Source organism: Poecilia mexicana, unplaced genomic scaffold (assembly GCF_051168715.1).
Source record: "Poecilia mexicana isolate PSO_F unplaced genomic scaffold, ASM5116871v1 scaffold_15, whole genome shotgun sequence".
NCBI lineage: Eukaryota > Metazoa > Chordata > Actinopteri > Cyprinodontiformes > Poeciliidae > Poecilia > Poecilia mexicana.
The window spans coordinates 26,951,940-26,966,679 of NW_028263384.1; the positions used below are offsets into that span (position 1 = coordinate 26,951,940).

At 38.4% G+C, this 14,740-nt stretch overlaps 2 protein-coding genes across 2 annotated transcripts in view; one reads left to right on the forward strand and one right to left on the reverse strand.

The window, feature by feature from the left end:
* Positions 1-10,017, forward strand: part of b3gat2 (beta-1,3-glucuronyltransferase 2 (glucuronosyltransferase S)) — a 38,855-nt gene extending 28,838 nt beyond the window's left edge. The window contains exons 3-4 of the mRNA XM_088013202.1: positions 3,725-3,873; positions 9,302-10,017. Coding sequence (XP_087869328.1) covers positions 3,725-3,873; positions 9,302-9,388 — 236 coding nt within the window. The 3' untranslated portion in view covers positions 9,389-10,017. The remainder of the gene's footprint in view (positions 1-3,724; positions 3,874-9,301) is intronic.
* A 2,734-nt stretch (positions 10,018-12,751) lies between these two features.
* The window catches only part of LOC106930920 (stromal membrane-associated protein 1-like), a 90,951-nt gene continuing 88,962 nt past the window's right edge, over positions 12,752-14,740 (reverse strand). Inside the window, exon 11 of the mRNA XM_015008777.2 lies at positions 12,752-13,491. Within this exon, the coding sequence (XP_014864263.2) occupies positions 13,372-13,491 (120 nt within the window). The 3' untranslated portion in view covers positions 12,752-13,371. The remainder of the gene's footprint in view (positions 13,492-14,740) is intronic.

Genomic DNA, 14,740 nt, shown 5'->3' on the forward strand with positions numbered 1-14,740 from the left:
TTAGGATCATGAGAGTGAAAGGGGATGGATTTATATTTAATCCCCATCTAAATATGCTTGTAACTGTCTATTTTTAAAACATACGTAAAAGAGAAAAAGTCTCAAAGTGTGTTAAAGGCAAAGGAATAAAAAAATGTTTTACGTAGAGTTTTAAATACCGATCTGCAAACAGGCTAATGTGTTTCTGGTTCTTCGGGTCAGACGCTGTTGGTCGGAGTAATATGTGCTTCAGCATCTTATTTGCTCGCTGGTTTCAGATTAGCAGTGATCTGTTTCACCGCAGTTGCTTCCAGGTGAGAAGATGTTTATCTTGTAATTGCTCCCATATCTGTTTGCTCCACCTAAGCTGCATCGTATATCTCTGTGACAAACCTGCAGTATCACACCCAGAGCAGTAATAACCCTGACACCAGCATGGCCTAATAACTCTGTGGGTGTTATACACGTTTAGATTTGTATAGATGTAGCCCTTCTTTGTTTGTCTCAGGTCCAGTAGGTTGACTTCACATTCAGGTTCACCATATTTATTCTAACAAACAGGAAATCAAGTAGGTGGTTAATTTCAAACCAGAAACTTGAGCACATTAATAAAATAAAATAAATAACCCTAAGCAAACTACTAAGCAATATCTCCCTGTGAGCAGTTAGCAGCAGTTAAAATTTGTAAAATTAAACGTAGCAAAATTACTCGTGAAACACTGTATATTATCAAATTTGTTTAAAACATGTTAAAAATATAATACTTGTCAAGAATACACAGAGCTGATTCTAATACATACCACAGTTACCGATGGCAGCCTCAGTTGCTGGTTGCTACGGTAACCACCAACTGCCAAGAGCAGCAACAGAACTTCAAACCCCAATAAATGTCTGGAGAAACAACTTGCTGACCAAACAAAATAAATCCAAACAACAAACAAACAAATGTTGACAAACTTTACATTTATAGTATTGTAAAATTAACAACAAAAAAAGACACCAAGTTCAGTCAAAAAAGGTAAAACTTAGTAACTAGTAATTTCACTCTTAGGGTTTCTTTCCCAGCCGAGTGTTGCAGCTGGAGAGATGTTTCTCAGAGGGGGGGAATTTAATCGCTGATGCACCAGTAGCAGCAGGAAGCCACCCACCAATAATCTGCATGAATTAATATTCACTAATTGTGCTGATACTGTATGCCAAGCTGCTTTTTGAGAAATATCTACAAATAGACTGTAGTAGTAGTAATGCTCTGAACCAGAAACTTTGACATCCACGCTCTGCTGGAAATATGGAGCTGAATAAATTATTTACCTTAACCAGAATAATTCAGCATTTTCTGCAATCAGAAAATACACTTTTACCAATAATTTACTAGAACTTGACCGATAAAGTCCTGTTGTATCTTTTTTCTTTATTTTTATTCACCAGTTAATGTATATAACATAAACATTACAAACTATTTAAAAAACCCATAAAAAATAATACTAAATACATGCATACATGTAAATAAACTTATAAATATTTTATATAAAATAATAAGAAAATAAAACTAATAAAAAACAGCCATCACAATCTTCAATAACTCTTTGAAGCATCTAAATTAATGAGTTAAAACAACATTTCCTTTGGGATTGATAAAGTATTTTTGAATTAAATTAAATTTGAAAAGAGAGGTATTGATCTACAAAATAAATAACTGGATAAGAAAATGAACAAAAGCAACAAAAATAAAATAAACAAGAAACAAAAGCAAAGGAAGCAAAATGCATTTTAATAAACACATGGTGTCACAACAAAAACAATTAAATTGTGGGTTGGAATCTACTTTAGTTTTTTTATGATTTGCATTATTATTAAATAGGCTACCCACATATTTTGGCTAGAAGTGGAAAACAGAGAGAGAAAGTAAGTAAATAAATAGATAAATAAATCAAAGCATATGCCAGAACAAAGAATAAATACCCAATAATAAGATCTTATCCTTTATTTATTTATTCTTTGCTACGTTGCATCTCTTCATTTTATTATTCTTAATTAGTATTTCAATGTGGCTGACTTTCATCTGATCAGTCCTTTTTCTGTTTATCAGAACTGGACATTAAAAGCCTTTTTTTTTTTAACTCAGCAGGTGGTCGGCGGCTTAGCTTTGTTTTTAGATGGTCCTTTGGGGTTTCACTGTAAACAACCGATGCTTCTGTTTACATCTTATGATGCGTATCGCACAAACTCCTTCTGATTCAGCCAGTTTCCCTCCCTATAAAACACAACTAATTCTTCTCAGGCACTCAAAATGAAATCGTTTATTTTCTTTTTTTTCCCTGCTCTTCAGTTTAGGGTTCACAGTGGATCATCTCACCATTCTTATATTTCACCAACTCCCTCTTTTACTTCACCATCTCTGTGGTCTTCCTCTTCTCAGGCATCTGGATATCAAACATATACAAGCTGGTGTATTTATTTAGACAAAAAAAATCCGCTTGAGCTGATTTAGCAACATTATAGACAATCAGCAGGTAAGATGACCTGAAAGTCTAATAATTTTAAGATGTTAAACATTTGAAAGTTTGAGATGTCTTTGTATCACCGGCCGCTTTATTAGGTACACCATGCTGGTATGAGAGACTCTTTTTCCTTTCAGTCTTTGGTTCATAAAGGTGTTGGAAATATTAATTTTTGGGGTTTTAGTCCACATAGAAAGGACAGCTTTGCACAGTCAGATTTATTGGCCCTATATCTATGATAGATGCTCCACAACATGATAAATCTGGTGACTGTGGAGTCCGTTGGAAAACAGTGAACTCTAACAGATTTATGAAATTAGTCAAAAGTTATTTAAAGGGGCAGTATCATGTATTTTCCAGGCACATAGTGGCACCTTATAGCACAATCTATGTTCATGGTCCAAAACCCAAAATATCACAGAGCATACAGCTTGCCACAGCTTGTTAAAGGAGGAATTAAGTAAAGAAATCTACTGAAACATCTCAGTGAACAGCGCAGCCTTAAAGTCTGTAAGCTAAGTGAGAGAGAATCAGCACATGTGAAATTATAACTTCTGGCCTTGAGGTCAGCTGACACATCTGATGTGTGAAGGGCGAGTGAATTTGTGTCAAAACATGGTGTCAGAAGTTATTGTCACGCAGGAAATATGGTCAAATGAGCACAGAAAAAAAGTTAAATATTGCAAAATAATTTTACATTTTCCATTCTTACGAAAAGTCAAACAACTTTTTAAAATTAATAAACACTAACCCTTTCTGAGGTTTCAAAAATGTTCAATTGCAAGAACTTTTTTAAAATGTGTTTATAATAACATTGCCTCAAATAAAAAGTCACTTTTGAGTTGTAGTTGGGGGCCACAGAAAATCCGTCCGCGGGCCACATGTGGTCCCCAGGCCACACGTTGGACACCCACAAGAGGTGGAAAAAAATGTGCCTTTTTTCCTCAGTTTGTTTCCTTTAATTGTGACTCTAATCTCACAATCTAATTTATTCCTCTGCCTTCAATTATACCCCTGCTGGTGATTTCTCCCCAGTCGTTTCTGCTCCCTGGAGCAGTCGCCGCTTCATCGTCCCCTTTGACCCCGTCTCATCTAAACCACAATTATCACAGGACGGCGGCCGACGCCTCGCTGTAACTGAATTTCCCGTAGGAACGTTAATGAACACGGTTTTCTGCTGTGATCCTGACGGGCCAGTGATGTTCCTTTAATCCAAGATGGCTGACCTCCTCGCTCTTCCTCAGGCTTCTCGGTGAACCTCCAGGTGATCCTGGCCAACCCGCGGGCGCTCTTCAAGAGGCGGGGCTCCCAGCCGGGGATGCAGGAGTCCGACTTCCTGAAGCAGATCACCAAGGTTTCCGAGCTGGAGCCCAAGGCAAACAACTGCACACGGGTCAGTAACCTCTGTTTCCACGGCAACAGACTTTAAAAGCGGTTTTGGATTTCGGGCGTTTATGCAGGTCAGGAATCCTCACGGATGGAGTCAGGAAGCCTTTTTCCATTTAATACTGGAAAAATGTTGAGGCAAACTTTCTTCCAGATAAGAAAAAAAGAACGTTAGTAATTTATGGATCATCTTTAAGCTTTTTACATTGAATTTGGAGAATATTTATATGTAACACATGGAGCTAAAACGATTAATTGGATTAATCGTGATTCATTTAAGTAATCGTCAGCTTAGTTATCGATTAATCATTAAGTGCAGTATGCAAACTCAAAAAAATGTACCAAGTACATTTTGTAATCCAAAAAATAATAATTAACAGATCAGCTCTACATTGTATTAAAGTTGAGTTAAGCATAAAAGTCTGACCTTTTCACCTGTTAGAAAATTTCTACAAATATTCACTAAAGTAATGTTGTTATTGTATTTTAGACAATAAAATGTTTATTTTCTTATTTTAAAAAAGATCTGGAATTATTTGTCTATTTGTATTTTTGTGTATTTCTAATATATAAAATAACTTTTGGTGGTTAAATAAAAAATCTGCAGGATGTGTCCATGTTTTTATCCAATTAATCAATTAATCGTCAGAATAATCAATGATTTATGAATGATTTATTACTGAAGTAATCACTGGTAACATGTGTTTGCAGAAGTCTGTCTTTTCACCTGTGTTATGGTCTGGCTCTTAAACCATAACAAATGAAAGGGAAGCATCGGATATTATCACCGCTGCTGGATTCTTGAATAACTGTCCAGACGGATCGTTTGTTATTTCATCTGAGCTGATGTGACGTTAGCTGAGCAGTCCGTGCAAAAACACAATCAGAACAGGTTTTTGCTTTAACTTTTCCAACTAATATAACTCTCTTTGCATTAAATGAGTCTGCAATCTGATCATCTTTTAAAAAAAACAAAGTGTGTCACTGCCAAACCTCCAGGTTTAACATGTTTCTGGCGCTGTTGGCACTTATGAAAGCGCAGTCATAATAATGGCAGCGGTAACCAACCACTAGGCATCTCTCCTCACTATTGACAGCGTGAGTCATGCTATGAGCTACTGGCACAATCTAAACATAGACCCACACCGGCTGAATTGGATAGAAATGGCAATGTGGCTCCATCAATTCTTGTTGTGCGCTCAGACAGCTCGGATCGATGCAGTTCATCTGAAGTCACCACAGGCCCTGTTGGCACTTGGCTTTATAAGGCCACTCATCCTCTTGACAGCCATCACAGAGCTGACTTACAGGACTGTTTGTGAGAAATGGATCCCATTATGGCTTTTTTCTTTTTCTTTCAAGCAACAAATGAGCCAAACGTGATGACTGCCTGCTGCTGCTCCAAATGTGTGCTGATGCTGGGAGATTAAAGAAAATTCTGGATTTCTCAGGATATTTCATTGCTTATTCAAAGTCTTACTTCAAACTCCAAGGAAAAGCTAACATTTTCACACAACCTTTCTCCTTTAAAGGGAAATTACAGCCAGATGCTATACATCAACAATGCGTGTCAAACTTGATAGACAGCGCTAAGACCCGCCTCCTGGCTCTGATTGGTTGTTTTTAATCAGAAGCTGTGCATTTCTTCAGACAATAGCAGCGCAAGTAGCAGAAGGTGGAGGATTTGATATTTCACAGGTTTTATGTAAAAACTTTGTCAAATTTAAGTACAGTAGCTTTAATCACCCATTCAGGGAGAGGAGTTCACTGCCAAAAGAGAACTAAATGTGCAGGGATTGCTGTTTTAAGAGAGGAAAAGGGTTCATCACCTTGTTTCTGTCTCCCTCCTCCTTTACCAGCACCTGTCCTTCCACAATCTACAGGAAGCAGCCCTTTTCACCACCAATCACAAAACGGAAAATCAAAATTTCCTGGTTTGCCGTACGTGAGCAGGACACACTGCAATTTCCTGGGTGGTTACCAGTAAACGTTTCCTGCTGGGGATAGAATAAAGACCCCCGGAGCTGCTGGATCATCGTTTCCAGCTGGCTGCTGAAAGCATCGCGGAGATGCCATACTGCTGAGTCTAATACAGGCTAATAACACAACGAGTCATTAGCACACAGGAGGGATGCATTCATCAGATCACAGATAAAACAGCACGACATCATTTGTGTATACATGTAAGGTAACACCTGCTATTATTATTTATTCAGAGGTCCAGAAACACTGATAGTGAATCCTGATCTACACTAAATAACAGATGAATTGAAGTAATTCTGTTTTTAGTGTCTTTACACTTTAAAAACGTCTGGTTGACAAAACATCCATCACCCCGCTGTTAAAATGAACTATGTGATTCTTTAATTAATCAGTAAAGTACAATAAAATATTCATTAATATTCTAACAAGAATTCATGGATGGATGGATGGATGGATGGATGGATGGAACCAACCTAGCCAAAGTTTTATGTCTACTGATTTTGGCCTGAATCTCTTGAACTTATTGGCCTTTTTGATGCCTGAATAATTTCTGAATTGAATCAAGAAGTTTTCACGTAAAAGCATTAAACGTCCAGCAAACGAGTTACATTATTTAATAAACAGAAACGTCAAAGCAGTTCCAGAAAACTTCCTCAGATACAAAAAGGTTTTGGTTCTTCAGCGTAGTTGTTTCTCTGAATTAGTTTTTAGCATTTTAAACTGTGTGACTCCAGTAACATGGCGCTGCTCCCCGCTGCTACAACACGCTAGCTCTGAGCTACCTGGGTTCCGATCACAGAGCCTTGAGCCCGACCTTGACGCTGTCGGGCAGTGATGCTCATCTGACGGCCGGGTCGGTGTCCGGGAGACGGCTGACAAGAGCCGCGATGTAGTTAGAGCGGGACAGTAATGGCAACAGACAGCAGTGACAGGACAAGAAAGGAGGGGGGCAGGCAGGAACAGATGGAGACAGATGATCCCACAGGACGGAGAGGAGATGGAGAGGTGCAGAAGCTTGAGCAGGGATGGAGAGGAAGGAGATAAAGAAAGGGTGAAAAGAGGGAGAGGAGTTCTGCTGCCATGCGAGTCTGTCCTCCTGTCGGTGTCTCAGTTTGCTGCTAAGCCTCATTTTCATTCCACTGGTGGAGCTAAATGGATCTGTGGCCAGTAGCTGGTCGGGTCTGGACGATCTGATCCGCAAAACAGCTTGAGTGCTCTTCCAAATTACGGATTAGATGTGGTCAACGTCAGGGGACATTTTACTCCGCTGTAACTGAGACTGAAGATGCTGGAATCAGCAGGGATCACACAGCAATAAAACAAGGGCTGAGACTAATGATTATAGATTAAATTATCACTTATTCTGACGATTAATCGATTAGTCTGACGAATAATCGATTATTCTGGTGAGTCAAGTAATTAAGGGGTCAACAACATTAAAACAAGGGCTGAAACCGATGATTATAAGTTAAATTATCACTTATTCTGACGATTAATTTCAGGCCTATCTGCTTAACATAACATTAATACAGTGTAGTGTTAATCTGCAATTTTTCTAGAGTACCTGATTAATAATTGGACAGCAAAAAGTCTCAAAATTCCTTTTTTTTTCTTATTTTTTAACAGAATGTGAGCCAGGTGAAGCTAAAAATACGCCAAATAAGTTTTAGGTAGAACATAATGTTAGGGAGAATTTATTATTTTTAATATAGGTCCAAGTAGATTAGGCCCCTTGGCTGGCCCAAGGCATAAGCAAACGAAGCAGTCGCTTAGGGGTCCATGGAGGCTTGGGCCGGCCCTGTTAGGCCCTTCATCAAACCACTGTTAGTTTTACTCAGATTTTCCTTGGTGATAATCTGAAACATTTAAATGTGGGGAGAAACCAGTAAAAACAGGAGGAATGTGTGAGCTAATTTAAATAGTTTTTCACAGAAGTTGTTCAGAGTAAAATTGAAGCTGGAAGTGCAATTTACCAGAACGCATGTCATCTTGAAGGGAAAAGGTTTTTCCTACAAAATCCCCCTTTGATGGGAAGTAAAAATAGTGACCTCTCTTTGCAGAATAAAAAAACCGCCAAGCTTTTTGTCTCCATGTTGCCTGAAGGTGGAAGAAAAAGATAGAAGAGGAAGGATGAGAGCAAAGCCGGGGGAGGAAAAGTGAATGTGATGAATGGAGAAGAAGTGTGTGTGTTAGACAGGCGAGCTCTGACTGCAGAATGTGCCGACCCGAACGCCGTTTCCCCCCACTGCTCTGGATCAGCGCCTTGGTAGCTGCTACATTAGCCTCATTAGAAATGCAAAGCAGGCCAATTAGAAGCAGAGAGAGCAGGAAGTGACACGTTCCACCTGAAGAAGCCACAGAACAGACAGCATCAGTGTCCGCAGCCTGCAATAAATCACGCCTGTGTGAATCTCTGCACTTTTATAGGCTCATTAGTTATAGCTTAGGAAAGAAAAAAATGCAGATTTGAATCCAGGCTGAGTGAAACTCAGAAACTCTCCAGTGTTTCTCACCAATGAATTGCTGTGAAAATGGTTGCAAACAAGTGTGGTTAGTTTTTGATTTGATCCGTTTCAGGAGGTGTCAGACTGTTTCCCGCTGCTGCGTTCCCTATGATACAATGCTGTCTGCGCTGCGCGTCTTTTATTTGACAGATCCGGAGTTTCATCATCACATCGGGAAAGAAAGAGAGTCTCTGGTTCAAAAACATTTGTTCTCAGAGTGGAAAATATACAACTGCAAGAATATACTAACTTTATGCTGTCTCCTTGGTAATATCGCCACAGAAACATGCCGTTTTCTGGGATTTGGATCTTTTTGTATTTTGATCTAATAAAACAGAGGAAAGGAGAGATTCTAGCTTTTCGTTGAACACAAAGAGACAGATCTGTGAAATTTATGTAAAACATAAAACACTTTATTCTCTTATCAGAGGTGTGTTGGGTTCTGGTCAAAAGTTTTCATACACTCATCATGGGCCAACATGGCAGGATTATTCAACATCAAGGCATCTGTTAGTGAGTCGGATATCTGAGGCAGGAACTGACAATATCTTCTCAAATATACGCAAGAGGATTAGGGCCATTGAAAAAGCGCTGACTTTTTCCTCATAAATCTGATTTAATCTTGTGGGATTAAAGTCAGAAATCTGAAAAAAAAAAAAAAGCCAGAATTTTGAGAAAGACAGTTCTGATTTTGAAAAGTCATAATTCTAAGATTATAGTCAGAATTCTGGGAAAAGCAGTCAGAAAATAGAATTCTGAGGAAAAAAAAAATCAAAATTCTGAGAAAAAAAGTCAGAATTAAATAAACTGATCTCTGAGATAAAAGGGGTTATTTCGGGGGGTTGCAAAAATCACTTTTTTTTTCCATAAAAATACTCTTAGGAAGGTGGCAACATTGTTCCCAGGTAATTAAAACACTCTCATTGCCTTGTTTTCTTCCACCTGCAGGTTCTGGTTTGGCACACTCGCACAGAGAAACCACACCTCGCCAACGAGCCCAAGCTCAAAAAAGACACCGTGGACATCGAGGTGTGACGCCGTCACACCCTCAGCTTTGGAGCGAGCGACAGCGACCTGCTTTCTGCCCAGAACGGGCGGAGACGATCCGCACAGCGGACAAAAACTCTGAGGGTCTGCATGATTCATGACTCTGCCGTCCATCCGAATGCTGCTTTTGCGAGAACTGGACTCGTCTAAAAAGAGCTGCGACATCCTGGACTTTTCATTTTTCTTCCATTCACATCCTGCTGATGTAACAACAAAACGTATAAATGTGAAACATTGTGCTGCTGAATTGAGAAGTGCCATGCGTGTCACTTTGATTCATCGTGTTGTCAAACTAACTGTTGGACGGCGATATAAAGAGGTCAGATTGATAATATGTGACTCTGTTGTCTGTTTTCAAAGCACATATTAATAAAACACGCTCAGTTACACCGTCTGGAGAATGAGCAATCACTACTCAGGGAAGATGTTTGCTCAGATTTTTTTAATTCAGAAAAAAATATCCACACATATAAACCCAATATTATGTTAACAGATGAACAAAGTGGAAAATAACTTCATTATCACCAAACCTACATTGGATTGATATATTCTGCATGTTTTAATGGAATTGTCTAATTAGATCTGGCAGTTAAATAGTTCCGTACATTTATCTTTAATTTCATTAGTTATGTATTGTCTATTTTATTTTTGTTTCTGCAATTTTTACAGCCTCTATATTGTGTCTGAGTTACATCGTGATGATGATTTTTCTTAGATTTAATTTGCATTATCACAATGTCCCAAAATGTTTTGATTATAGGTACATAGAAGATCAAATGTGGGGAAAAAAGAACAAAAATCTATCATAGATTACCAAAACTTACACCCATGACGATTAGGATTCAGTTTTTAAGGTGTTTTATAAAACCAGTAGATTCAGTTTTTCCATAAATGTTTCCTTTCTGCAAAGCAACATAATTGCTGCATTTAGTGATTCAATATAGCTGCAGATGTGTTTCTATAGAAAGCTGTCCGGTGTATTATTGTCCACCTGTTTGGGTAGTAAACATGTACCAAGGTCAGGCGCTACATAAATAAAAACAAAATAATGAGCTGCCACCCCAAGGAACCCTGAGTTTTATACGGTAAAAATGGGATTTTTATCCAATTCCATCGTCTCAAAGTGAGTTCCTTTCATTCCAATTCATGTCTGTTCTTCTGGATTTCCCATCAAATGACTCAAATGATCATTTCGGGTCAAATGTTTCTTTCAATCATGAAGCACAGTAAGATTAAAAACAGAAAACTTGAATTTTTGGAATAGCTGACAATAACTTCCTGCTTTAGGACTGAAAAAGTTAGATGAGAAGATGAGGAAGAAAAATAAAAACAGTAAAACGTTTAGGATTTCAGAGTCTTTATTCAAATTGAACCTCATTAAATTTGAAAGAACAAAAAAGGAGCAAACAATTCAGCACTAGAGTTGAAGGTCAGACAGAGATAAATACAGGATCCTTCCACTATATCTTTGTTTTTGATCACATAATTCACCGTTTCTCTGCACTTAGGCACCAGAAATATTAATCAGACCACAAATAAACCTGGAGGACTTTAATTTTATTGTAATGTTCACATAGAGTGCAGCAGTTATTGCATGGCAGAAATGGATAATGACGGGACCCATCCAAGAGTTTCATACAGGTCCTTCTTTTCAGCCTCTGATTGGTCATCCAGGTTTATTTGTAGCAAACTGTTTCTCTTGCACCACACACGACAAAAAGCACCACAATAAAGATGGCAGAGAGATCGCTTACTGGGGACGAAACGCTGCAGGGTCGCACCGGTTCTGAATATCAGAAAAGTTTCAGCTGGATCTGAGTTACCAGGACAACAACACAGCTGGAGATACGCCCCGTGGTCTGCGATTTCAGCAAGGATTGTGGAGGAGAAAAATGGCTCATTTTAACAACAAACTCATTTTATTTTATTTTTTTAAATCACAGATGAAGCAACCTGAAACACCTAGAGGAACCGTGGATGGCTCAGCAGTTGAAATGTAACATCAACATTTTGAGGTTTTAAAGCACCAGCAGTTTTAGTCTGCGACGAGGTACACACCTCTCTCACAGATTACGACCCTGCTAAAGACCCTGCTGTCTCCTGGGACGGACTAAAAGCTCATTTGTCTCCTTATCAAAACAAACAGTGATCGGTTTCAGAGGCTTTGAAACAAACGTTTGGACAGAACTCAACCAGATCTGCGAGAGGCTACTGTCTAAACTATGTCCTTTTCTTACTGCGCTGCCATGAACTTTAAAGGCGACATATTACGCAAAATTCACATTTTGAATGTCTTTGTATTTCTATTTGGTTCTAAAAAGAATCCAAATGTTTAAAAAAAACACCACCACCGAGCCGGTTTTTGGAAATAAATTATTTTTTATTTTGTGTGTGTGTTTGGAAAATGAACCGTTTCAAAAACCTCCGGATTGTAACGTCACAAGTCAGCAGGCACTGCTCGTTACCTAGCAACCCCAGTGAAGGCCAGCCCGTTACCTAGCAACCCCGATCTGAGTTCCGCCACATTTGGTGCTGGAAAAGACAAATGTTTTATTGTTTGTTTACCAGAAACCACTTCCTGTAACAGGAATCTCTACTTCTGTTTTTCAATTCAATTCAGAAAAACTTTATTGATCCCAAAGGGAAAATAAATGTTGCTGTAGCTCATTAATTCAGTTTCTTCAAAGAGTTATTAAATGCCGTTGGCAGGAAAGATCTTGCTGTAGCTGTCTGTATTACAACAAATCTGAAGAAGCCTGAAGATACCCTGTTTTCTTAGGACAGTCTCATGAAGAGGATGGCCAGGGTTGAACATAACATTCTTTATTTTATGAAGAATTCTTCTTTGCATAATCAAAGATGTACAAAGATACAAAGCTGTATCTTTGTACAAAGATGTATAAAGCTGTATGGTTGTATAATTGCGAATCTGTTTGCAGCCATTTCAGTTCCAGGTTGTGGCCAGCAACAGCTTATTTAAATTTAAAGTGACAAGACGCCCTAAAACAGCTCATAGGCAGAACTAACCAGACTAAAATCTCATTATCTAAGAATGATTTTGTGCAAAAAATGTAATTTGTGTCGCCCACAAACCTAGAGCATAATAGGTCACCTTTAAGCATATTTTCATTAGCAGCACCGAGATGCTACTTCCCTTCTTAAGTTTTAAATTGTGGAAACGTTTTTCCTCTATAGCTGCAAGGAGCTCCAAGAAGTGCAAATGTTTTACTTTGTTCTTGAAGTGAAAATCAAAATCAATATCAAAGAACTGCTGAGTTGCTCTTATGTTCACTGATATATTTGGGCACAGGAGGATTCGCTCACTAAATAATCAAACAGAACCTGCAGTGATTGTAATATTGCTTCACTTGAATGCTTTATTTTAATTATTTTACAATGGAAATGGTTAAAATCTGTGACTGTATGTGGAAAATGAGATTTAAAGCATAAACCTGCAGTAGAACCTCACAGAAAAGCCCATCAAGCTGAGACTTTTCCCCCTCTTCTTTGAAAATGCAGGAGTTTCTTATAATTTTTCATAGAAATGCAGTACTGCTCAGACAAGTATCTGCTGTGTGCTTCTGTTGGCTCAACAGAGGGAGTCAGGAGAGAGAGGAGAGAGTTCAATGTACGTTACAGAGGAAAGGGCGAGGCGGGAAGCATAGACCAACAACAAGATATCCAAATCTACTGTAGGTACTGAACCACGATTCACTAACTCTACGTTTCTGTAATGATAAAGGCTTATGTTAGCGTTAGCAGCTTCCTGCTTGTTACTCTGTTGTGTCTCTTTTCAGACAATAACAACAAAAGGAGACGGATCAGAGGAGAAACATTTGGAAAGAAGGGGAACACAGCTGCCAATCTTTCTTAAGTTGTTAAATCATTATTAGTAGCAACGTTGTGCATACAGGAGAGTAAATCAGTCTGTTGCCCCACCACCCCACCGCATCCTCTGGACTCGGTCCGGGTTACTTCCACAGCTGAGTGCTGAGGGTTTGGCCAGAAGCTGGCGCTGGAGAAGCGGACCAACCGGTCGCAGGCGCAGCGGCCGCTGGTCCTCCGCCACCCAAACCCATGCTAGACATTTGCTGTGATAGTGAGGAAAAGAAAAAAAAAAACACCAGAGGAAATTCAGTTTTTTTTACTCCTTAAGAACAAACACAGGTTCTAAAAACACCAATACCGTAAAGGTCGACTCCTTTTCCCTGTGGATATGGACTAGGCTGGTGTGGGTCAAGTAAGAAATATCTCAATATGATGATATTAAAAACACCTTTTATTCAACCTGTTGCTAACATTATACATCATTAAGAATATAATAACTACAATGAAGTCTGTCGTTAGTTGTGTTTACATTGAGCCTAAAATTGTGTAATTTGACATTTCGATAGAAATATGTCAATTTATATTTTTTTTTTTTTTTTTGCCAAAACATTTCAGGATGAGGTGTTTTCTTTTGCTGTATCGAAATTAGTTTATTTCATAAAACTACAACAGAAACACGAGTCACATGATCAACAACCGGATGTTACTACTGGCGAAAACCACAAAGAAGAAGACAACAGGAAGTAGTTGGAGGATGATGGCGCGGCTTGTTTTTTAATGACTTAACATATGAATTCAAGTTTGATTTAAATATTTTATTCAATAGAAATATGTCAATTTTTATTGAATAAAATAATTTTTGACATTAGCAGAATATAGACAAAATTTTGCTCATATTTGTAATGGAAATGCAGCAAATGTTAATAAAATTTTAACTAAACAAACTAATGAGTGACAGTGTTAAGTGTAAAAATATAGATAAACTGATTTATAGATTGGCTTTGGCTTTTTACATGGTTCTGTTTGATTCTCATCTCCCTTCAGTTTTCTGTCTGGGATTTCTTCCATTGAGCTCAATTTCAACCAGGCTCAGAAAAACAGACATTACACTTCTCTGCTTACAGAAGTTAGAATGGATTTTAAAGTTGCTGAGCAATGAAAGCAGACGTTGCCAGGAGATCGCAGCAAGACGAAGGAACGGTTTGCTTCAGCCGTCGTTTATGTGCAGAATTATGACGCATATCTGACGTTAACGATGTAAAAGGCGGATAAAATGCAACATGACTGTTCAGACTGCAGACACTTTGAAAGCTATCAGATATCTGATTTAATTCCACATATGAAGGTGGAACAAATTGGATTTTTTGAAGAGTGAAAAGATTAGAAAGGGCCATTCAGACTGCCGTAAAAAAAAAAAAAAAAAAAAAAAAAATCGGATACCTAACAGTCAGCGTCAGCTTGCTCTACTTGTGTTATTCTGTAAAGATCAGAACAATGAATGGACAATTTTTT